General features: G+C 44.5%; 1 protein-coding gene across 1 annotated transcript in view; it reads right to left on the minus strand.

The window, feature by feature from the left end:
- Window positions 1-25,162, minus strand: part of ELSPBP1 (epididymal sperm binding protein 1) — a 105,011-nt gene that overhangs the window by 19,102 nt on the left and 60,747 nt on the right. The window contains 1 exon segment of the mRNA XM_064380776.1: window positions 7,597-7,685. Coding sequence (XP_064236846.1) covers window positions 7,597-7,666 — 70 coding nt within the window. The 5' untranslated portion in view covers window positions 7,667-7,685.

The following is a 25,162-nucleotide window of genomic DNA, read 5'->3' on the forward strand; positions in this document are numbered from 1 at the left end:
TACTAGTATTTCTCTACCGCATCCCTAATACTTTAATAATCTCCCATTTTAACGAAAACAAAAAGAGAGAGAGAGAGAAAGTGAGAGGGCAGGACTGAGGCTCAAAGCTTTATTCAGACAATAGTCTAGCAGAATTTAATAATGGGATTTTGTTTTCACAGTACAGTATTTATTTTTAGTTATGCTTCCTATTTATGGAAAGTGGTACCGCTTTTTTGTATGACAATACTGATGTCAACCAATCTCTTTTTTTTTTTCTCTTCTTCTTTTTTTTTTTTTTTTTGAGATGGAGTTTCTCTCTTGTTACCCAGGCTGGAGTGCAATGGCGCGATCTCGGCTCACCGCAACCTCCGCCTCCTGGGTTCAGGCAATTCTCCTGCCTCAGCCTCCTGAGTAGCTGGGATTACAGGCACGCACCACCATGCCCAGCTAATTTTTTGTATTTTTAGTAGAGACGGGGTTTCACCACGTTGACCAGGATGGTCTGGATCTCTTGACCTCGTGATCCACCCACCTCGGCCTCCCAAAGTGCTGGGATTACAGGCGTGAGCCACCGCGCCCGGCCACCAATCTCTTAAAATGAATATTGAAGTGAAGAAATGCGAGCAACTTTAAAGAAAAATGTGGAGCAAATAATAGCGCTGGTGGTACCTAGATGTGGCAAATGTTGAGGGGTGACGCTCGGCTGAGTGAAGCTCAGGAGACCTAACTTTCGATGCTCGTGTTCTTTTCGATGCCTACCGGAACTTTGATTTCTGTGCAGTGTACCCACAGAACCTAGAACAGTTACTTGCTCAACAACAGACAGAATAAAATAAGTTTGGAAAATGGCACATGAAATTAAACAGGTTTCTAAAGCCAAACACCGCATGTTCTCACTCATAGGTGGGTGTTGAACAATGAGAACACGTGGACTTAGGGAGAGGAGCATCACACACTGGGGGCAGTTGCTGGGGGGGTAGGGGAGAGACAGCAGGGGGATGGGGAGGGTGGGGAGGATGGGGAGGGATAACATGGGGAGAAATGCCAGATATGATATGCACCTAAAGTAAAATTTTTTTTAATTAAATAAATAAATAAATAAATAAGAAAATGAGAATTTTGCTAGGTATAATTATAATTTAATTATTTCTGTAATGTGTGTGATTACTTTGTGGCAATGTGTTACAGCTTATTCATTTTCCCTCTCAAGGCAGATTACATTTCATCTTCTCTCTTTTGTCTTTTAACATCTGGTGCAGTGCCATTTTAAGTACTGTTGTAACTCTCTCCTAGGACACAAGGACTAGGAATTATCATGAGTGTAAACAAGTGAGTGGATTTATTGACTCATCATATATGGAAGCTTTGATCTTCACAATACAATGTCAAACCACTTAACAAAATAGATTGCAAAATGGTAAACTTAGAAATGTCCTGTCCTAATCTCTAATCTCTAGTGAAGAAAAAAAAGTTGTTACAGAAAAATATACACTCTTTAATATGATTTTTGTGGAATTCAGCACAATTGTGTGTGTGTGTGTTTGTGTATGTATGTACAAGCAGATTTATATGAAGCACTCACATAAATGATAAAATATTTTTAAATGATAAATGATATTTAAAATGTCATAAAAGGGGCAACAAAAATGCATTAAGGGAGGATATAATTAGATGAACACGACTGTGAAAGTTCTAGAGCACCGAGCAATGGCTGTTTGTTGTATTATGAGAAATTCATATGGATATGCAAACATAGTCTCCTACTGAACCAGTAAAATTTAAGTTGTTTATCTTCCCATATGAATAAAAGAATGTGAATATTACTAAAAAAAAAAAAAAAAGAAAATGAGAATGCATGTATACAGTATATTGAGTTATCTTTCTTTTTTTTGTTTTCACAATTCAATAGCCCAAGAGACTAATGGTCCCTGAAATATATTGAGAAATGCTGTTCTTGGCCAGGAACAGTGACACACGCCTGTAATCCCAGCACTTTGGGAGGCCGAGGTGGGCGGATCACTTCAAGCCAGGAGTTCAAGACAAGTCTGGGCAACAAAGTGAGACCCCATCTCTACAAAAAACAAACAAGATTAGCCGGCCATGGTGGTGTGCCCCGGTAATCCCAGCTACTTGGGAGGCTGAGGGAGGAGGACCTTTTGAGTCTGAGAGTTTGAGGCCGCAGTGACCCGTGATTGCGCCACTGCACTCCAGCCTGGGTGACAGAGTGAGATCCTGTCTGAAAATAAAGCAAAACAAAAACAAAAATGGTGTTCTGCAGAGTTTTAATGTGTGAATTTAAAATAAAGAAATGCTATTCTACCTCAAATATCTGATTACATGAAAACCCACTTACAATAAGGATTAATAAAAGTTGATCCCTTTTTCTGAGCAGAACTGGGATGACAGCTCAACTTGCTCATTAAGTTCAGAGTCAGAGTCACAGCCATCCTTCTTGCTCTATCTCCTTCACTGTCATTCTTCCTTCCCTTCCCCAAAGATATAATGATAGAAAACTATGAGTGAGATACTCCGACGGGCAATTTGTGTGTGTGCAATGGATTATGGGTGGAAATTATGCTCACCATTTCCTGACGTTAAAAAAGTCCCAAGCAATCCTCCCTCCCTGCTATTTTCTTTCTCTGCCAGCCAGCTGAATATAGAGCAGCAGGGTTTTTTTTTTTTTTTTGAGATGGAGTCTCGCTCTTGTCACCCAGGCTGGAGTGCAGTGGCGCGATCTCGGCTCACTGCAACCTCCACCTCCCGGGTTCAAGCGATTCTCCTGCCTCAGCCTCCTGAGTAGCTGGGATTACAGGCGCCTGCCACCATGCCTGACTAATTTTTGTATTTTTAGTAGAGACGGGGTTTCCCTCTGTTGGTCAGGCTGGTTTCGAACTCCTGATCTCAGGTGATCTGCCCGCCTCGGCCTCTCAAAGTGCCGGGATTACAGGTGTGAGCCACCGCGCCCGGCCAGCAGTTCTTAATAGAGAAGGAGGAGCAATTACGACCTCCCAGGGGGCATTAGCCAGTGTTTAGAGACATTTTCGGTTGTTACAACTTATAGGGGAAAGGAGCCAATAGCTGCTACTGGCCTCTGCCAGATAGAGGCTAGGGATGTTGCTAAACATCCTACAGTGCACAGGACAGCTCCCCAGAACAAAGGCATCTGGCCACAGACAGCAACAGTGTCAAGGCTGAGAAACTCTGAGGACTGGGCAGAGAATACTGAGCGCCTGCAGGACAGTGGACCCACAAACTAGAGGATCTTGTTCTCTGGATTAAAACAAAAACGTTTCCCACTGAACATCTACATTGGACTATAGGATGAGTTTAACAGGAACCTCTATTGAGTCAAGCCGCTGACATTTGGGTGTTGTTATAACAGTCCTCCCCTAATACAGGCAGACAAGACACAGTGTCTGTCTCCAAGGTCTGTAACGTGGTAGCCCCAGCTCTCACTGTGGATCAGATTCTTGTCCTGTATAACCTGACATAGGTCATTATGGGGACAGGGATGGGTTGGGAGAGTGTGGAGAAGGCAGATTTCCATCTTTGAAGTGCACCAATAGGTTGACACAGTGACAAGTACTTAAATGTCATTGCATTTCTCGCCTTTGTTTCTCAGAACTGTTTGGTACTTACTTTCGTGAAGCTTAAACCAGTTTAAATTGGAAAGTGCTTAGGAGAATACCTGGAACATGGCTGCTGCTTAACAAATATTAGCTATGCTCATCATTGTCATCGTCATCATCACCATCATCATCATGATCCACAATATTGTCACTGTCATCATCACAATGATCATCGTCGTCATGATCACCATCAGCATTGTCAGCATCATCACCAACCTCATTATTGTCATCGTCATCATGATGACCATAATCGTCATTGTCATCATCACTGTCATCATGATTATCAGTCATTGTCATTACTGTCATTGTCATCATGTTATCATCATTTGATAATCATTATTCTCATTATATCATAATTGTCATCATTATTGTCACCATCATCACCAACCTCATTGTCATTGTCATCATGATGACCATCATCGTCATCATCGTCATTATTATCAGTCATTGTCATTTTCATCAACTTCATTATTGTCATCGTCATCATGTCTTCATCAACATTGTGATAATCATTATTCACCTCCTCATTACATCATAATTGTCACCTTTATTATGATCATCATCACCATCATCATCATCCTCATTATTGTCATTATCAACATAACCATCATCATGTCATCATCGTCATCAGTCATTGTCATTATCAACTTCTTTATTGTCATTGTCATCATCATCCGTCATTGTCACCATCATCATCAACCTCATTATTGTTATTAACATCATCGTCATCATTGTCATCATCATTGTCATCATTGTCATCAGTCATTATCATCAACCTCATTATTGTCATTGCCATATCATTGTCATCATCTGTCACTGTCACCATCACTAGCAACCTCATTATTGTGATTATCATGATCATGATCATCACTGTCATCATTATCAGTCATTGTCATCATCATCCTCATTGCTGTCATTATCATGATCATCATCGTCATTGTCATCATCTGTCACTGTCATCATCAACCTCATTGCCATTATAATCATCATTATCATTGTCATCATATTATCATCTGTCACTGTCACCATCATCAACCTCGTTGTCAATCTCATTATCATCACTGTCATCATCATTGTCATATCGTCACCATCATCATCATTATCATTGTCATCATCACCGTCATTGTCGTTATCAATGCTTTGCCTCAGTCACCAACACCACTGAGTGTACAGGATACTGTGTTGAGGGGGAGGGCAGGTGGAAACTCAGTAGGTGGAATTAAAGTTATCTTTGGGAGTTGTTAGTAAGAATCAGCATATAATGAATACTATTAGCCATCTGCAAAGTAATCCAGCAGATGGCCTAATCCTCTTAATTTAGTTACAATCCTCCATAATCCAGACCCTGCTGACCTGCTTGTTCTCACTCCCTGATTAACATTCCCTTGACCTTTCCCCATGTTCTTTCTCCGTCTTTGGGATTTTGCTCCTGCCCTCCACCCTGCCCCCAAAACTCTTTCCTCTCTTCCCAGCTTTAGTCCCTGCTATTCATCCACGAAGACTTGGTTCAGTCTGGGTCAATCTTCCTCACACTTATAATACTGAGTCAACCTCTATAAATGAATGCAGTTGCCGATTTTTTAAAAATAATTCATTTATGTATCTATAACTCCCAATTACTGTGAACTCTCTGAGTGGAGGGTCTAGGTTTTGTTTATTTCTGCATTTTTGACCCATAACACAATACCTGGACTTTAAGATCACTCAGTAAACGTATACTGAATAAATCTGTAAATATCTGCAAAGGGGACTTGGAATACTGAGTTTCACCACAAGAATGTGGGTGTGGTCTCAGGGAGGCATGACAAAAATGAGATTATAACTAGAAAAGTAGATACTCTATCAATTACGGTGTTCCTTTTCTGAATAAACTGTGAGTTCCTAGCCTTTTAGGAACTTGTCAGTTCTTTGAGAACCCAGAAGTTCTCTCTAGGAGGATATTCATATGCCCTTGTGGTTGAGATGGCTATGTGTTCACCGAAACCAGTTTCATTTTCCTCCCAAATGCACAGCTACGCTACATCCCCCAGACTTGCTGGCAGCTAAGAGTCTCCCAGACTTGCTTGCAGCCAAGCGTCTGGCCAGTAGAAGTGGGAGAAAGTGATGAATGTCACTTCCTGTCCCAGCCAAAAGAAGACAAACAAACAAAAAACCCTCCCCTCCCAGATCTTCCAGATTCTCTTGATCCTTGTCTATGAGCCAAAAGCAAAGGATCCTCAGCAGACTCTGAAACCCCAGGGGATGGTGGGGCCCCAGGATGGAATTTGCTTGGATCCCTGAATGACCATGTGGAGCATTGTTTTCTGACCGGATGCACCCTTCTGGGACTTTGCACAACCCAGAAAAAAAATGCTATTGTGTTAAACTGCTGATAGTTTGGAGTTTGCTTGTTACAACAGGTATTCTCACTACCCTGATAAACACACACATTTTTAAAAAATACAGATTCAAGTTTTCATAGACTCTAATCCTCACTCAGTGACCCCAGGTTAGGAATCTCTGGAATAAAAAATGTGGGATCAAGGTGCATCAACATGTAAATGGTTCCTGAGCCTTATTCAGGGGAGAACGATTTGTCAGGAAGAAAAGGATTCTAATTGTGAAGAAGGACTCACCAAGGTTTAAGTGAATGACATAGAATCAAAGTCTCCCCTTATTCTGTTTCCTTGCTTACTGTACAGTCTTTTAGTGGTTAATTTCAGTTTTGAGATATATTAAGATATAATTATTATTAAAGAGAACTAATAATTTAAAAGAAGAAGAAAAAAAGATATAATTAGGGTGTCCAGGTTGGGGTCTGAGGGTTTAGTTCATTGGAATTACATAGCCTGCATTTTAATTAACATATTCACATTCCCCTCAACATGTGCTAAGCATTATGAAAGATGCTGGTGCCCAGACTGGTCTTGAACTTCTGGTTTTAAGCAATCCTTTGCCTTGGCCTCCCAAAGTGCTGGAATGGCAGATGTGAGCTACTATGCCTGGTCTATTTTTTAAATTACTGTGGATAGAAAGAAAAATGGCATATGTGGCCAGGTGCAGTGTGGCTCATGCCTGTAATCCCAGCACTTTGGGAGGCTGATGTGGGCGGATCATGAGGTCAGGAGTTTGAGACCAGCCTGGCCAACACGGTGAAAACTCATCTCTACCAAAAAAAAAAAAAAAAAAAAAAATTAGCTGGGCATGGTGACATGTGCCTGTAGTCCCAGCTACTCAGGAAGCTGAGGTGGAAGAATCGCTTGAACCCAGGCAGTGGAGGTTGCAGTGAGCCAAGATCAAAAGGTGCTTCTTGCTCAAAAAGCATTTTTTGCTTCAAGGCTTAGGTTAAAAAAAAAAAAAAAAAGAAAAAGAAAAATGGTATGCATGACATCAAATCTAGGAGCTAGATTTTTAATCTTTTTATTTAATCTTCAAAATAACCCAGTGAGATAAATGCCATTATTTCTCTTTCACAGTCTGGAAACTGACTTCAGAGAGGTTATGTTGCTTGACCAAATTTACAGAGAAAATAAGTGCCAGATCCAGGTTCCAAATCCCAGGTCTTCTGTATGATTTTTCTTTTTCTTTTCTTTCTTTTTTTTTTTTTTGAGACAGAGTTTTGCTCTTGTTGCCCAGGCTGGAGTGCAGTGGTGTGATCTCGGCTCACTGCAACCTCCATCTCCCGGCTTCAAGCGATTCTTCTGCCTCAGCCTCCCAGGTAGCTGGGATTACAGGCGCCCACCACCACCCCCAGCTAATTTTTGTATTTTCAGTAGAGACGGGGTTTCACCATGTTGGCCAAGTTGCTCTGGAACTCCTGACCTCAAGTGATCTCCCACCTCGGCCTCTCAAAGTGCTGGGATTACAGGCGTGAACCACTGCGTCCAGCCTCTTCTGAGATTTTTGCTAAGGCATCTCCTCCCTATTTGGTTCCAGGAGTCTTTGCTTTGCCTCGTTCATTCTTTTCCAGTTTCTAAATCCTCCCCGTCATTTTCAGTGTCCTCACCTCCACTTGACTCATAGGAACAGAGGAGGAAGGTCATCCGTCCCAACATCCATCTGGACCATCGGGTCATCTTGGCTGTCCTCTTCTCTCTGGAATGAAAGAAGACAAAAATTTTCATCATCCCTCAGGTGCGCTTTCTCTTCCCGCTAGCTCCTAGATTTGACGTCATACATGTCATTTTTTCTATTCACCATAATTTAAAAAACAGACCAGGCATAGTGGCTCACACCTGTAATCCCAGAACTTTGGGAGGCCAAGGCAAAGGATCGCTTAAAGCCAGAAGTTCAAGACCAGCCTGGGCAACATAGTGAGACCCCATCTCTAAGACATTTTCATTTAAATTAGCCAGGCATTTTGGTGTATGCCTGTGGTCCCAGCTACTCAGGAGGTTGAGGCAAGAGGATCACTTGAGCCCAAGAGGTTAAGGCTGCAGTGAGCTATGATTATGCCACTGTACTATAGCCTGGGCAACAGAGTGAGACCCTGTGTCTAAAAATACACACACACACATATCACACACACACACACACATACACACACACACATATACATGTAGTGCTGGGATTACAGACATGAGCCACTGTGCCCGGTTTGGGCTCTTTCCTGATCCATGCTTTATGCATCCACTCAGGACCGAGTATTTACTGAGCATTTGCAAGCTGTGGGGCACAGGGGTACATGGTGAGGATGCAGCGGTGGGTAAGGCAGGCCCAGCCTCTGCCTCCATGGGGCTGAGAGTCTACCAAGGAGACAGACATGAGGCAAAGAAACCAGAAACAAATACAACTCTTTGCTGTGACCATTGCTGTGGATGCTGTGGGAAATAGAAAAGTTCCTTTTTCAAGTTCCCTTTCTTTTTAAAGAATAAATCGTTAAGTGTGCTAATAACTTTGTTAAGCCCTATCCTATGTAGCTGTTAGACATGCCATGCTTACAGGCACATAGTACATTCTATGTCCTTGTACTTTAACCAGGATATCTGTGCTGGACGTGCTCACAGGCGTGTCCCAGCTCTCCATTGCTTTTACCTGTTTAGAAAAGTTTTAAGTTGTTAGCCAATTGGGTTTTAATTTAGATTGTGCAGTCTGGCTCCAGCCAACGGAGATCAGACACAGCAGTAAGGATGACCCAAACGAGTAAGGGAGAAATTTGTGTATTTCCCTTTGTTCATTGTACTCTCATGGCAACATGGCTATAGAGGGTCCCCTTCCTGCAGTCCAGGAAGTAAAAAATTACATTGCTGAAAGATCTTCTGTCTCAGTGCTGATTTTTCTTTGCGGCACCAAGCATCTATTTCCGACAGACGTGTCCCAGGAATAACTAGGGCAAGGTCACTTTTGATCGAGAGGTCAGGAGAGGGTCCTCTGAGAAATGACAGGTGAGCTGACACCTGGAGGAACAGAAGGATGAGGGAGATGCGAGAGGAGCTGGAGGTCTGGGGGTTGGGGATGCATCTAGGCAAGAGAAGTCGATGTGGAAAGGACCTGAGATGGAAAAAGCTAGATGTGCTCAAGGAACAGATAGAACCCACGTGGCTGGGGCCAGGCTGGGCACAGTGGCTCATGCCCATAACCCCAGTGTTTTGGGAGGCTGCGCAGGATGGTGGCTTAAGCTTAGGAGTTTGAGACCAGCCTGGGCCACACAGTGACACCTCATCTTTACAAAAAGTGAGGAGGAGTGAGGTCACAGAGATGCATGGTGAGGTGGATGGGACCGGGCCCTGCAGAGCCTCCCTTAGATTCTAAACAGAAGGCCAGGTGCACTGGCTCATGCCTGTAATCCAAGCACTTTGAGAGGCTGAGATGGGCAGATCACCTGAGGTCAGGAGTTCAAGACCAGCCTGGTCACCATGGTGAAACCCCGTCTCTACTAAAAATACAAAAATTAGTTCCACATAGTGGTGCGTGCCTGTAATCCCAGCTACTCAGGAGGCCGAGGCAGGAGAACCGCTTGAACCTGGGAGGTGGAGGTTGCAGTGAACTGAGATTGCACCACTGCACTCCAGCCTGGGCAACAGAGCAAAACTCCATCAAAAAAAAAAAAAAAGTGAGGAGGAGCGGCATTTATTAATCAAAACCTTCCATCACCTTTAGAATACAATCCATAGTCCATACCACGGCCTTCCCTCAAAGCTGATTTCTTGCCTTCCTTCCCCCCCCCCATCTGCCTTTTCGCTGTTTCCTGCAGAAGCCAGGCTTGCCTGCACCTCAAGACGTCTGCATTTGCTCTTCTCTTTGCTTGGGATGATCCCTCCATTCCCAGATATTTGTGTGACTTGCTTCCTTGTGCAATAAAGAGTTTGGTGCAAGTTCAAACAATTGGTACCAACTGATGGTCTGGAATGTTAATGACTCTGCACAGACCCAGTCAAGGATATTAATAGAAAATATTCTAGGGGAGGTTCAAAACAATTATTCAACTGTAAAACAAGCCCTAATAGCCAGACACCCACGTCTGGAACATCCAGGTGGGGACCAAGTTACACCTTGGGCACTGGCATGTTCAGACACTTGGTGAACCCTCTGACCTGAGCCCTGGGGTGGTTGGGGCTGGCATCCTGCCACTGCCACTGTTCCTTGGCCAGTAGGAAAACGGGTTGCTGTGGTTTTGGAGTCAAACCACAGGCAAATATAGGGGTAGCTTTTTCTTTCTTTCTTTCTTTTTTTTTTTGAGACAGAGTTTCGCTCTTGTTGCCCAGGCTGGAGTGCAATAGCGTGATTTCTGCTCCCCGTAACCTCCCCCTCCTGGGTTCAAGTGATTCTCTTGCCTCAGCCTCCCAAGTAGCTGGATTACAGGCATGCACCACCACACCTGGCTTGTTTTGTGTTTTTAATACACACAGGGTTTCTCCATGTTGGTCAGGCTGGTCTCGAACTTCCGACCTCAGGTGATCCACCCGCCTCGGCCTCCCAAAGTGCTGAGATTACAGGTGTGAGCCACCGCGCCCGTTCAGGGGTAGTTTTTTCAATGATCAAATGAGGGAGAATAAACCCCACCTTGGAATCTTACACCTGCAGCAGATGCTAGAAAGCCCTGTGTGAATGTCAGAAGCGGGCACGGGAGCCAGATACCTTCATTACTGTTTATGGAGACAGCATACAAGCTAGATTTTTTTTTTTTTGAGGTGAAGTCTTGCTCTTGTTGCCCAGGCTTTGGTGCAGTGGCACGACCTTAGCTCGCTGCAACCTCCGCCTACTGGTTCAAGCGATTCTCCTGCCTCAGCCTCCCGAGTAGCTGGGATTACAGGGATGAGCCATCACACTCAGCTAATTTTTTGTCTTTTTAGTAGAGACGGGGTTTCAGCATGTTGGCCAGGTTGGTTTCAAACTTGCGACCACAAATGATCCATCTGCCTGGGCCTCCCAAAGTGCTGAGATTACAGGCGTGAGCCACCGCACCTGGCCAAGCCACATATTTTATTTACTATTTATGGAGACGGGGGAGAGACAACTTTTGCCACCTTGACTCCCTGCAGCGTCATGCTTATATTCCTGCCTGGCCCAAAACCCCAATTCCTACACCCTAATCGGTTCATTAACCACCGGCTTTCATTTTGACCCTTCTCCCCAAGATTCAAATTCAATGAATAATTTTCGGCTTAGAAAAGTATTCTAAGATCCAGACAGGCAGAAGATTATAATGTCAAAAAGAGCCTGCCCTGGAGCCCGACCACCTGGGCTTTGATGCTTTGCCTCTCACTACCTTTGTGACTCCAAGAAAGTACTGGGTCTCCTGGGTCTCAGCCCTCATCCGCACGATGGAGGGGATGGTGGTCACTGCTGCTGCTGCAGAATGTCAGAGTGGTTCACAGGTGCTTGGTGGGTAGAATAATGCCCACCCAACACAAATCTGTCCACGCCCTAATCCCTAGAATCCATGAATATGCCAGGTTGCGGGGCCAGTCATGGTAGCTCACACTTGTCGTCCCAGCACTTGGGGAAGCTGAAACAGGAGGATCACTCGAGCTCAGGAGCTTGAGATCAACTTGAGCAACATAGTGAGACCCCATTTCTACAAAAAAAAATCTTAAAATTAAAAAAAAAAAAATACTATGCAGTCATAAAAAACGATGAGTTCGTGTCCTTTGCAGGGACATGGATGAATCTGGAAACCATCATTCTCAGCAAACCGGCACAAGAACAGAAAACCAAACACTGCATGTTCTCACTTATAGGTGGGTGTTGAACAATGAGAACACACGGGCACTGGAAGGGTAACATCACACACTGGGGTAGGTTGCGGGGGTGGGGGGCTAGGGGAGGTACAGTGGGGAGTGGGGAGGTTGGGGAGGGATAACACTGGGAGAAATGCCCGATGTAGGAGAGAGCAAACCACCACGTCATGTGTGTACCTATGCAACAATCCTGCAAGATCTGCACATGTACCCCAGAACTTAAAGTAGATTAAAAAAAAAATTTTTTTTTTAAAGTAGCCAGCACGGTGGCACATGCCTGCAGTCCTACCTACTTGGGAGGCTGAGGGAGGAGGACTGGTTGAGCCCAGGAGGTCGAGATCAGCTTAGGCAACATAGTGAGACCCCTATCTACAAAAAAATCTTTTAAAAAAATTAGCTAGTGTGGTGGTGAAGAAGGAAATTAAATAATAGCAATAATAGTACAGACAAAACCTTATAATTTGTAGTTACTATATAACAAAGTAAATTTTGCTGTGTTGTGTGCTGTTTAATATAAAACCTAACCCCCAGATCTGCTTAAAATTAACAAACTCCCTGTAAAACCTACTTTAGCTATTCTCCTCACATTCTCAGCAAAGTTCCCAGGCATCTCAAGACTCCAGTTTTTCTTGCTGACCAGCTGCAAGATCACAGGGCAAGATAACACCCAAAGAATGTACAATGCGTTTCTCAAAATGCTATTTCTCAAATGTAACGTACATCACAAGCCATGTTACAAATTAATTAACTGTTCTTTATTCTGACTTGTGTAAACCTGTTAGCTGCTACATCATCCTGGTTGTATAAAAGTACCCCATTTTGTCCAGGTGCTGTGGCTCAGGCCTTTAATCCCAGCACTTTGGGAGGCCGAGGCGGGCGGATCACAAGGTCAGGAGATTGAGACCATCCTGGCTAACATGGTGAAACCCCATCTCTACTAAAAAGACGAAAATTAGCGGGGCGTGGTGGTGCGCGCCTGTAGTCCCAACTACTTGGGAGGCTGAGACAGAAGAATCGCTTGAACCCGGGAGGCAGAGGTTGCAGTGAGCCAAGAAAGCGCCACTGTACTCCAGCCTTGGTGACAGAACGAGACTCCATTTCAAAAAAAAAAAAAAAAAAGAAAAGTACCCACATTTTCTTTCTCCAAGGCTCATTCTTGGGATGCTAATCCTCTGAGCCAGTGGCCACCTTAATAAAATCCTCCTGGTTCACCCGTTGGTCTCTCGGGTCCCCTGGATATTCTGTAACAGTGGCACATGCCTGTAGTCCTGGCTACTCAAGAGGCTGAAGCAGGAGGATCACTTGCACCAAGGGGTTCGAGGCTTCAGTGAGCTATGATCCAGCTTGGGTGATAGAGTCAGACTCTGTCTCCAAAAAAAAAGGAGTGTGGAGGACTCGTCATAAAGTTAAGAATCTTGAGATGGGGAGATGAGTCTGCATTACCCAGATGGACCCAATGTTCATCACAGGGGCCCTTGTAAGAGAAGTGGGAAAGTCAGTAATCCAGGTATGACAGCAGAAAGCAGAGGTCACACTTACACCAGGAAGAGGCCACGAGCCAAAGAATGCAGGCGGCCTTTAGAGGCTGGAAGAAGCCAGGAAGCAGATTCTCCCCTAGACCCCCCAGGAGGAATGCAGCCTGACTGAGACCCTGATCTTAGGCCCAGTGAGACTCTGATTTACAGAACTGTAAGACAACAAGTGTGTGTTAAGTGTGTGGGGTTAGGTGTGTGGGGATTTGTTACAGCCGCTGCAGGAAACTAACACACACACAGAGGGCTGAAAACCCTGCCTGGCACGTAAAACATACTTTCTCAATACTAATCGTTACCATTTTCATTATCGGTGCCCCATTTGAATCAGCCATCCTGGAAGAGGTGTGGAGCAAAGGTGTCTAACCTTACGATCCCTCTCAAGCCAGCTGTGTGATTCCATGGGACACATGCACAGCTCAGAGTCCTCATCTCCACAATGGACAAATACGTAAGTGGTTGTGGCTTCGGAAAAGGGTCTGTGTACGAATTTCTGCTCATCCGTGTGACCTTGAGAGTGTTACAGAATGTATTTGACTCTCAGCTTTCTTTTCTATATAGATCATCACTGAAATTTATCTTGTAGGATTGTTTAAGAATGAAACGATACAATGTAAGTAGAGTTCTTGGCACGTGCTGAGTGCTCAACAAATAATCATGGTAAACATGGGCTGGGTATGGGGGCTCATGCCTGTAATCCCAGCTTTTTGGGAGGCCGAGGTGGGAAGATCGCTTGTGTTCAGGTGTTCAAGACCAGCCTGGACAACATAGTGAGACCCCCATCTCTACAAAAATTTAAAAATTAGCTGAGCATGATGGTGTACACCTGTAGTCCCAGCTACTGAGGAGGCTGAGGCAGGGATCACTTAAGCCCAGGAGATTGAGGCTGCAATGAGCTATGATTGTACCACTGCACTCCAGCCTCAGTGACAGAGTGAGATACCATTTCTTAAAAAAAAAAAAATTGACTTGTTTATGTGATAAATATTTGTTGTATTCCTACTATGCAGAGTTGTCTGTAGACTGGACAGGTGAAGTTCCTGCTTGCATGAGGCTAATATTTTACTAGGGCAGGGAAGACAAAAGACGAATAAGACTTCTGATCAGGTGCGGTGGCTCACGCCTGTAATTCCAGCACTTTGGTAAGCCGAGGTGGGTGGATCACTTGAGCCAAGAAGTTCAAGACCAGCCTAGCCAACATGGTGAAACCCCATCTCTACTAAAAATACAAAAATTAGCCGGGCATGGTGACACATGCCTGTAATCTCAACTATTTGAGAGGCCAAGGCACCAGAGTCATTTGAACCCAGGAGGCGGAGGTTGCAGTGAGCTGAGATGGCACCACTGCATTCCAGCCTGGGCAATAGAGCGAGACTCGGTCTCAAAAAAAAAAAGAAATGAGGCTTTCCATTTGAGGTGGTGACAAGTTCCTGGAACTAGATAATGGTGATGATGGTGCAACATTGTAAATATACTTATGGCCACTAAATTGTGCACTTTAAAATAGTTAAAATGCTAATCTTATGTGTATTCTATCACAATAAACAAAACCAAAATCATTTCAGAATATGAAAAGCGCAATAAAAATAATAATAAATGGGAACGTAAATGAAGTGACTGACAGATGTCTCCTTTAGGTGGTCAGGGAAGGCCTCTCTGAGCAGGTGAGATCTGAACCAAAACCTAGAGTCAGCCACACACAGTGGGAGGAAGCATTCCAGGCAGAGGGATCAGTGAGGGCAAAGTTGCTGATGTGGGCAACAGTGTGGCAGGTCCTGATGCCATAGAAGGGAAGTCCACATGGCTGGACCGTTCATTTCTCCCCTTAGGCTGGGCCTCCCGCATGCGCAGTGCCCCCTTCAGGCTTGGGAGGTGCGCATGCGCGGTGCGGTTACTGGAGTTGTGCACATAGCATTGGAGACTCTCTTCCCTTTCCAGTGGAATGAAGGTCAGACGCTACCCTTTTTTCTCTTAATGCGCATGCCCGGGCTCATTCGCCCAATCCTTGCAATTTTTTTTTAGTATCAGACGGAGTCTCGCGCTGTTGCTTGGGCTGGAGTGCAATGGCACAATCTTGGCTCAGTGTAACCTCTGGCCCACGGGTTCAAGTGAGTCTCCTGCCTCAGTCTCCCGAGTAGCTGGGATTACAGGCGCTTGCCACTACAGCCAGCTAATTTTTTTTTTTTTTTTTTATTAGTAGAGACGGGGCTTCACTATGTTGGCCAGGCTGGTCTTGAACACCTGACATCGTGATCCACCCGCTTTGACTTCCCAAAGTGCTGGGGTTACAGGCATGAGCCACGGTGCCCTGCCAATCCCTGAGGTTTTATTGGAAGCTGCTGACTACCAATTTTGGAATAAGCGCAGGGGAAGGAAAAGACAGTGGAAATCTAAGTCATTTAGAGCCTTGTAGTTCTCAGTTAGACACTGCAGCTGTATCCCACATACACAAAGCGTTTTCCTGAGTGGGCATGTGAGAAGCCACTGATATCAGTCACCTCTGGAAGTGGGAACCAGGGTCAAATAGGAGACTTCTTTCCATTTAAGTTTTTATCACAGATGTGTGTGATTTACGTCATTAAAAACAATTTAATTATATATATATACCTAGAACATAAGAGTTGAAATATTCCCAACACAAAGAAATAATAAATGTTGGAAGTAATGGATTTCCTAAATACCCTGATTTGATCATTACACTATACATGTATCAAAATATCACATCAGTGGCTCACACCTGTAATCCCAGCACTTTGGGAGGCTGAGGTAGGAGGATTACTTGACTCCAGGAGTTTGAGACCAGCCTGGGCAACATAGTGAGACCCCATTTCAAATAAATAAGGAAAAAGAAAAAAATCACATGTACCTCATAGATATGTACAATTATTATGTATCAATAAAACGTTTTTAAAACAGTAATTACATATGTGTATCTTTGCACATATATAATGTGTATATACATGTACATGCCTGTATGCATGATAGATGTGTATATATGTATACATAATATACACATATCATATGTGCACATATACAGGTATATACATGCACATATGCTCACATGCAAACATGCAGAGTTAAAATGCTTTTTAAAAAAAGATAGAGGCCAGGTGAGGTGGCTCATGCCTGTAATCCCAGCACTTTGGGAGGCCGAGGCAGGCAGATCATGAGGTCAGGAGTTTGAGACCAGCCTGACCAACATAGTGAAACCCCGTCTCTACTAAAAATATAAAAATTAGCTGGGCATGGTGGTGCACGCCTGTAATTCCAGCTACTCAGGAGGCTGAGGCAGGAAAATTGCTTGAACCCAGGAGGCAGAAGTTGCAGTAAGCCGAGATAGTGCCACTGCACTCCACAGCCTGGGCGACAGAGCAAGACTCTGTCAAAAAAGAAAGAAAGAAATAACATCCTGAGTACAGCAATAGGAGGCAGTTTAAAATCACAAAATGAAAAATCTACAAAAATGAGATGGGTGTCATAGAAATTGATTAATTTTATGGGGTAGTTACTGACTTTACCAAATTTATTGAACATCTATAGAGCAAAGTGTGGTGCCAGGGGCCACTTAGTGTTGGCATTCCATAGTGATTATGAGCCTGTGTGGATGTTTTGCTGGTGTCTGGCAGAGTGACATTTAATAAGGTACTTCACAGCTTACCCCTCTGTAAAATGGTGATGCTAATAACCAGATCTACTTCATAGAGTTCCTGGGAGGATTAAATTGGATGAAAGAAACAAAATGCTTAAGACAATGTGTGCTATAGAGATAATTCACAATAAATGTTGGCCATTTATGATGATGATGATGATAACATTCATTCACCATGCTAGACCTGCAGTAATAAATTAATTAAGCAAATATTTTGAGAATGTTCTAATTCTCTTCTTTTGCTTTTGTTATTTATTGCCTTTTAACCTTCCTGAAAATATTACCCTCTGAGAAATTTTTTCCCTGCTTAATGATACTCTTCTTTGATAATATTCCCTCATCCATTCATCCATCAACCATCCTTTTACTAACCCTTCTTTCATCATCCTCCATCCATCCATCCACCCATGTATCCTTCCACCCATTCTTCCATCCCTTCCTCCATCTATCTTTTTTCATCCATCTTCTTCCATCATCCATTCATCCATCCAACTCATCCACCCATTCATCCATCCACTCATTCTTTCATCTATCAATTTTCCCATCCTTTTGTCCATCTTTCACCATCCACTTATCTATCATTTATCCTTCTAGTCATCCATTACTCATTCAGTCCATCCTCTTATCATCCATCCGTCAGTCATTCATTCAATAAAGAACCCCACCATTCATAAGAAACTGTGTCAAGTACCAAGAGGAGCCAGATATGATTTCTGCCCTCAACAATCAGAGATAAATCCTTTCATCTATCCTTCGATTTATTTCATCCACTCCTCCATCCATCCTTCCATTCATCCATTCTTCTATCCACACATCCTTCCCTTCATTCTTTTTTATTTATTTTTGTTGTTGTTGTTTTTACCAGATCACAGTTCAAATTCCCTTCATTCTTTAATCATCCATTAATCTACCACCCATCCAATAAGTATTCAAGAACCCTATCATCTATAAGGAAATGCGGTGGGTACCAAGAGGAACCAGACATAATTTCTGTCCGCAAACACCTAGAAATAAGACATTGGCACCAATATCTGCCACCCAACATGGAAAATAATGTCAGCCACAACTGGTAGTATTAAGGCACTGATAGGGTGCCCAAGAGGCAGCTTAGCCCACAGGTTCTCTGGTTCTCTAAAGCCACAACAATGTCACAGTGGACCAATGAGAAGACAATAGCACCCAGCCAACCAGGGTTCAAATCCTACCTCACCCACGTATCAACTGGATGGCCTTGGGAAGGTCACTTCACCTCTCTGAACTCCAAGTCAATATTCCTATCTGTTTAGTGGAGATAGTATCTCAACTATAGAAGCCATTGTGATAATTACAGGCGCACGTGGGCTGTAAGGTCACTGGAGTATAGTGTACCTTCAAAATAATGAGTCTATCTGCTTCTCAGCAAAAATGACCCTATGTCTGAAACAAGACTTCAGTGTGAGTCTTCCCCCAACCTCTAAGCCCACACACAAACCTTTTCTATTACATATTTAGGCTGCTTTGAATGGAGAAGCAACAGGATCTCAGTAAGCTCTTTTTGAATCTCAACTTTTTTTTTTTTTTTGAGATGGAGTTTCGCTCTTGTTACCCAGGCTGGAGTGCAATGGCGTGATCTCGGCTCACCGCAACCTCCGCCTCCTGGGTTCAGGCAATTCTCCTGCCTCAGCCTCCTGAGTAGCTGGGATTACAAGCACACACCACCATGCCCAGCTAATTTTTTGTATTTTTAGTAGAGACGGGGTTTCACCATGTTGACCAGGATGGTCTCGATCTCTTGACCTCGTGATCCACCCGCCTCGGCCTCCCAAAGTGCTGGGATTACAGGCGTGAGCCACCGCGCCCGGCCAACTTTCTTTTTCTTAAAGTAAGGAGAATAAGCCTTACCTGGAGAAATGGTGCAAACATTGACAGAACCATAAAGATTCTAATCCACTACCCAGAATTCAGTAAGTAATTCATCCAGTCTCTTAAAGGTAATGTGTTCCCTTTTCTTCAATTTCTCCCAAACTTGGGGTACAGGCAAACTTCCTTAGCATTACGTCAGTCAGATAATCTGGTTTAACCCATTTCTTTGAGTTTATTAACAGAGAAAGGACCCCACCCACAAGACTCCACCTTCCCTGCCTTCTCTGGCTTTCCCCTTCCAGAACCAATATGGCAGCCACCAGCTACTTCTGGTTCTTGAGCACTTGAAATGGCAAGTCCGGATTGTTCTATGTAGTACATGTAAAATACTGATTCTGAAGACAAAGTATAGGAAAAAGAATGTAAAGTGTCTCATGAATAATCGTTTGTATTTATTATGTGTTGAAATGATCATCATTTAGATATCCATGGGTTCCCCAAAACATATTATTAAAATCAATTGCACTTATCATTTCTTACTTAAGTGTTTCTGCTGTAAAACTTGCCATGATTTATGTGGCTCACATCCTATTTCTAGCACATAACGCTGCTCTAAGCCTTCCTTCCTTGCGATGGGAGCCCCCAGACCCCACTTCTCACACCCTCCCAAGTTACCAGGTCAAAATGGACCTTTCAGAAAGTCCTTCTGAGCCCTAGCTCTCTCCACGGTCTCTCTTTAAGGTTCTGCTCCCAAGAGCTCTGGATTATCTGGGGATTGGCTGAATGGCTTTGCCCCCAGCCTGTCTGTAGGAAGGCAGCTTGTCTAAGGAGGGTTCTTCATCAGTAGTTACTGTCAGAAGGCAGTTTGAATGAGATCAGCTGTGGTTAATTTATGATGGCTCGAGATAAGCCCATGCATATCCACGAAGCCCAAAAAATCAGTCAAGTGTACGCTGATGGGGCCTTTCGGGGGCTGGAGACAGGGACGAGAATATTAATAAGCAGAGGAGAGAATGCTCCCAGAAATGCAGCTGAGGAGCTGGAGAGGTTTCAGCTGAATAAAAGACCGACAGCCCTAGAATTATCTAGCAAGAAGGCAAGTGTGGGATAATTGAAACTAGCCTTCTGAAATATGTCATTTATTTGTTTTTTTGAGACAGCGTCTCAATCACCCAGGCTGGTATGATCTCGGCTCACTGCCACTATCACCTCCCAGATTCAATTGATTGTCCTGCCTCAGCCTTCTGAGTAGCTGGGATTACAGGTGCCCACCACCATGCCCGGCTAATTTTTTTATATTTAATAGAGACAGGGTTTCACCATGTTGTCCAGTCTGGTCTCAAAGCCCTGACCGCAGGTGATCTGCCCTCCCCGACCTCCCAAAGTGCTGGGAGTACAGGCCATCATTTTTAAATGATTCTTTACCATCCTGGAATTTTGCAAAGAAGTCCACAAGCCTTCTCTTGGGATCTTTCAGAGTTGCCCACATGTTACAGCTGACCTTCCTTCCTTTCGATGGGAGCCCCCGGACCCCACTTCTCACACCCTCCCAAGTTACCAGGTCAAAATGTACCTTTGAGAAAGTCCTTCTGAGCCCTAGCTCTCTCCACGGTCTCTCTTTAAGGTTCTGCTCCCAAGAGCTCTGGATTATCTGGGGACTGGCTGAATGGCTTTGCCCCCAGCCTGTCTGTAGGACGGCGGCTTCTCTAAGGAGGGTTCTTCATCAGCGGTTACTGTCAGAAGGCAGTTTGAATGAGATCAGCTGTGGTTAAAAACACCTTGGTTTTACAGATAAGGGAATCAAGGCACAGCTGGGCTCAGGGACTTGGCGAACCTCATACAGCAAATTGTCAGGGAGCGCAGGGCTTGACCCAGTGTGTCCGGGGCTCTCTGCTTATTGTTTCTTTGGTGCTGCATTCTCATGTCCCAGGCTTGGGTGTTTTCAGAATAAGAGGCTTGCAGGAAAATTTGGCGGGTGTGGTGGTGTGTGCCTGTAATTCCAGCTACTCGGGAGGCAGAGGCAGGAAAATTGCTTGAACCCAGGATGTGGAGGTTGCAGTGAGCTGAGAATGCGCCGTTGCACTCCAGCCTGAGCAAAAAGAGAGAAACTCCGTCTCAAAAAAAAAAAAAAAAGGCTTGCAGGCTGGGGTCTGTCTCATGGCAGCCTCCTCTGCCCTGGCTTCTCTGCCTGTCTCTGCCTTCACCTCTTTTCTCTGGCTGCCTCTCTGGCCCTCCCTGTCACTCTCTTCCTCAGTCTGTCACCATCTTTCCTCTCCCCGCTCCCTTTCTCCCTTTGTCCTTGCCTCCTTTTCCTTCCTCTTTGAAGCTCTTTCTCTGTCTCTGGGTTTTGCTCAGTGTCTCTTTCTGTCTTCCTCTCTCTTTGTCCATCAACCTGATTCTTCTCTTCTTTTTTTTTTGTGAGAGGATGGAGTCTCACTTTGTCACCCAGGCTAGAGTGCAGTGGTGTGACCTCAGCTCACAGCAACCTCCGCCTCTCAGATTCAAGCCGTTCTCCTGCCTCAGCCTCCCAAGTAGCTGGGACCATAGGCACATGCCATGACGCCCAGCTAATTCTTTTTAGTAGAGATGGGGTTTCACCAGGTTGGCCAGGCTAGTCTCAAACTCCTGACCTCGGCCTCCAAAAGTGCTGGGATTATAGGCATGAGCCATAGTGCCCAGACTGCATCAACCTGCTTCTGATTTTCTTTCTACACACTACTTATTTCAGGGAAGGAACGTATATCAGAATCATCAGAGGGCCTTTAAGAATACAGACACCAGGCCAGGCACAGTGGTTCATGCCTGTAACCTCAGCACTTTGGGAGGCCAAAGTGGGAGGATCACTTGAGCCCAGGAGTTCAAGACCAGCCTGGGTAATATAGCAAGACCCCAAATCTACAAAAAATAAAAAAGAATAATTAGCCAGGCATGGTGGCATGTGCCTGTAGTCCCAGCTACCCAGAAACTAAGGCAGAAAGATCACTTGAGCTCAGGAGATTGAGGCTGCAGTGAGCTGTGATCATACCACTGCACTCCAGCCAGAGTGAGACCCCATTTTTTTTTGACAGAGTCTCGATTGTTGCCCAGGCTGGAATGCAGTGATGCGATCTCAGCTCAACGGCAACCTCCACCTCCCGGGTACAAGCAGTCCCCCTGCCTCAGCCTCCTGAGTAGCTGGGATTACAGGCATGCACCAGCACACCCAGCTAATTTGTTGGATCTTTTGTAGAGAGAGGATTTTGCCATGTTGCTCAGGCTGGTTTCGAACCCCTAGGTTCAAGTGATCCTCTCAACTCTGCCTCCCAAAGGCATGAGCCACCAGGCCTGGCCAATTCAGCATTTAAAAATGGGAAAATTCTGTCATTTTCAACAACATAGATGAAACTAGAGGACATTCCACCAGGTGAAATAAACGAGGCATAGAAAAACACATGAAATGGCACATGATCTCTTTCCTATATGGAATCTTAAAAAGTTGAAATCACAGAAGTAGAGAATAAAATGATGATTACCAGAGGCTGGGGGATGTTGATCAAAGGATACAAATTTTCAGTTAAGAAGAATAAGCTGAGGCCGGGTGCGGTGGCTCATGCCTGTAATCCCAGCACTTTGGGAGGCCGAGGCGGGCGGATCACCAGGTCAGGAGTTCAAGACCAACCTGGCCAATATGGTGAAACCCCATCTCTACTAAAAATACAAAAATTAGCTGGGTGTGGTGGCGCACACCTGTAGTCCCAGCTATTTGGGAGGCTGAGGCAGGAGAAGTGCCTGAACCTGGGAGGTGGAGGTTGCAGTGAGCTGACATCATGCCACTACACTCTAGCCTGGGTGACAGAGTGAGACTCTGTCTCAAATAAAAAAAAAAGAATAAGCTTTAGTGATCCATTGCACAGAATGATGACTATAATAAATAATGATGCATTGTATGTTTCCAAATTGATTTTTTTTAAGTAGATTTTGTTTGAGATGGAGTCTCTTTCTGTCACCCAGGCTGGGGCACAGTGGCACCATTTCAGCTCATTGCAACCTCCGCCTCCTGGATTCAAGTGATTCTCAGGCCTCACCCACTCTTTAATGCCCCAGAGAGCCGGATAACACAGACACTATTATCCTGATTTTAGAGAAGAAGAAGTTACGATTCAGAGAGTATAGTGACGTGGCCAACCTCACGCAGCTGGTAAATTTTTTTACATTCACTTTTCCTTGATTAAACATTTATGGAGCTCCTAGCACTATGCTAGCTGTGCCCTTTAAAAAAAAGAAATATATATATATATATTTAAGAACAGGCCAGGTGTGGTGGCTCATGCCTGTAATTCCAGCACTTTGGGAGGCTGAGGTGGGTGGATCACGAAGTCAGAAGTTTGAGACCAGCCTGGCCAATATGGTGAAACCCCGTCTTTACTAAAAGTAAAAAAATTACCAAGGCGTTGTGGCGCGTGCCTGTAATCCCAGCTACTCAGGAGGCTGAGGCAGGAGAATCACTTGAACCCAGGAGGCAGAGGTTGCAGTGAGTCGAGATCACGCCATTTCAATCCAGTCTGGGTGACAGAACAAGACTCCGTCTCAGAAAAAAAAAAAAAAAAAAAAAAAAAACTCACACCTGTAATCCCAGCACTTTGGGAGGCCGAGGCGGGTGGATCACGAGGTCAAGAGATCGAGACCATCCTGGTCAACAAGGTGAAACCCCGTCTCTACTGAAAATACAAAAAATTAGCTGGGCATGGTGGCGCGTGCCTGTAATCCCAGCTACTCGGGAGGCTGAGGCAGGAGAATTGCCTGAACCCAGGAGGCGGAGGTTACGGTGAGCCGAGATCGCGCCATTGCACTCCAACCTGGGTAACAAGAGCGAAACTCCGTCTCAAGAAAAAAAAAAAAAAAAAGAAGCCAGGTGTGGTGGCTCATGCCCATAATCTCAGCACTTTGGGAGGTCGAGGCAGGTGGCTGATCACCTGAGGTCAGGCATTTGAGACCAGCCTGACCAATGTGATGAAACCCTGTCTCTACTAAAAATATAAAAATTAGCTGGGCATGGTGGCATGTGCCTGTAATCCCAGCTACTCAGGAGGCTAAGGCAGAAGAATCTCTTGAACCCAGGAGGCAGAGGTTGCAGTGAGCCAAGATCGCACAATTGCACTACAGCCTGGGCAGCAAGAGTGAAACTCAGTCTAAAAAAGATATTTAACATGAGCCCTACTCGCTTAACAAAGGTTTAAGTTAAATGTGCGCTAAAACATTGTTGACCAAAGGTGCAGCAAATCTCTAAAACGTGTTCCTCTGGCTTAATTTTAGTCTTTGAAAGATTTTCAAGACTTGTTCAAGCTAGTAATTCTAAATAACATTCTAGAACTATGAAATTATAGAATTAGGAAAAATTTCTTCTGGATTCCATTCTTCTGTTCATACAAACAAAATTCATGACAATATTAGATTTATGCATTCCTAGCTTATTCATCAATCCTCAGGCATACAGAAATAACAGAAAGACTTACAAACTGGCTGGGCGCAGAGGCTGACGCTTGTAATCCCAGCACTTTGGAAGGCCAAGGCAGAAGGATTGCTTGAGCCCAGGAGTTTCAGACTAGTCTGGGAAACATAGCAAGACACCGCCTCTACAAAAAATAAAATTTAAAAATCAGCCAGGATGGTGATGTGCGCCTGTGGTCCCAGCTACTCAGGAAACTGAGGCAGGAGGATTGGTGAGTGCAGGAGTTTGAGGCTGCAGTGAGCTATGGATTGTGCCACTGCACTCCAGCCTGAGCGATACAGCAAGATTCTGTCTTTATTGACAGAGTCTCTTGTTCTGTCACCCAGGTTGGAGTGCAGTAGTGCGATCTTGGCTCACTGCAACCTCTGCCTCCTGGGTTCAAGCAATTCTCCTGCCTCAGCCTCCCAAGTAGCTGAGATTACAGGCATGTCCCATCACACCCAGCTAATTTTTTTTGTATTTTTTAGTAGAGAGAGGGTTTCACCATGTTGGCCAGACTGGTTTCAAACTCCCGACCTCAAGTGATCTGCCCGCCTCAGCCTCCAAAAGTGCTGGGATTACAGGCTGAGCCATTGCGCTTGGCCTCCAGATTCTGTCTTTAAAAGAGAAAGAAATAAAAAATTGACTGCAAATGGGCTGATAAACTCAATTCCTCTATTTTATTCAGTTGCTAAGGGATTTTTGGATCTCGTATGGCTAATAAAGGGAAACTGACAGAAGAAATACTTGCAGAATGGGAAACCAATGACATGTGATGCAATCGTGATTACACGAAACAAAGATGCTAAGGGAAGGCTGGGTGGCTCCGCAAATGTGATGTCTTAGCACACTTGGTCTTCATAAAGCATCAATAATAATGGCAAAAATACAGTGTGCCAAAG

The sequence above is a fragment of the Aotus nancymaae genome, unplaced genomic scaffold (assembly GCF_030222135.1).
Source record: "Aotus nancymaae isolate 86718 unplaced genomic scaffold, 86718_ANA_hifiasm-v0.15.2.pri h1tg000028l, whole genome shotgun sequence".
Taxonomy (NCBI): Eukaryota; Metazoa; Chordata; class Mammalia; order Primates; family Aotidae; genus Aotus; species Aotus nancymaae.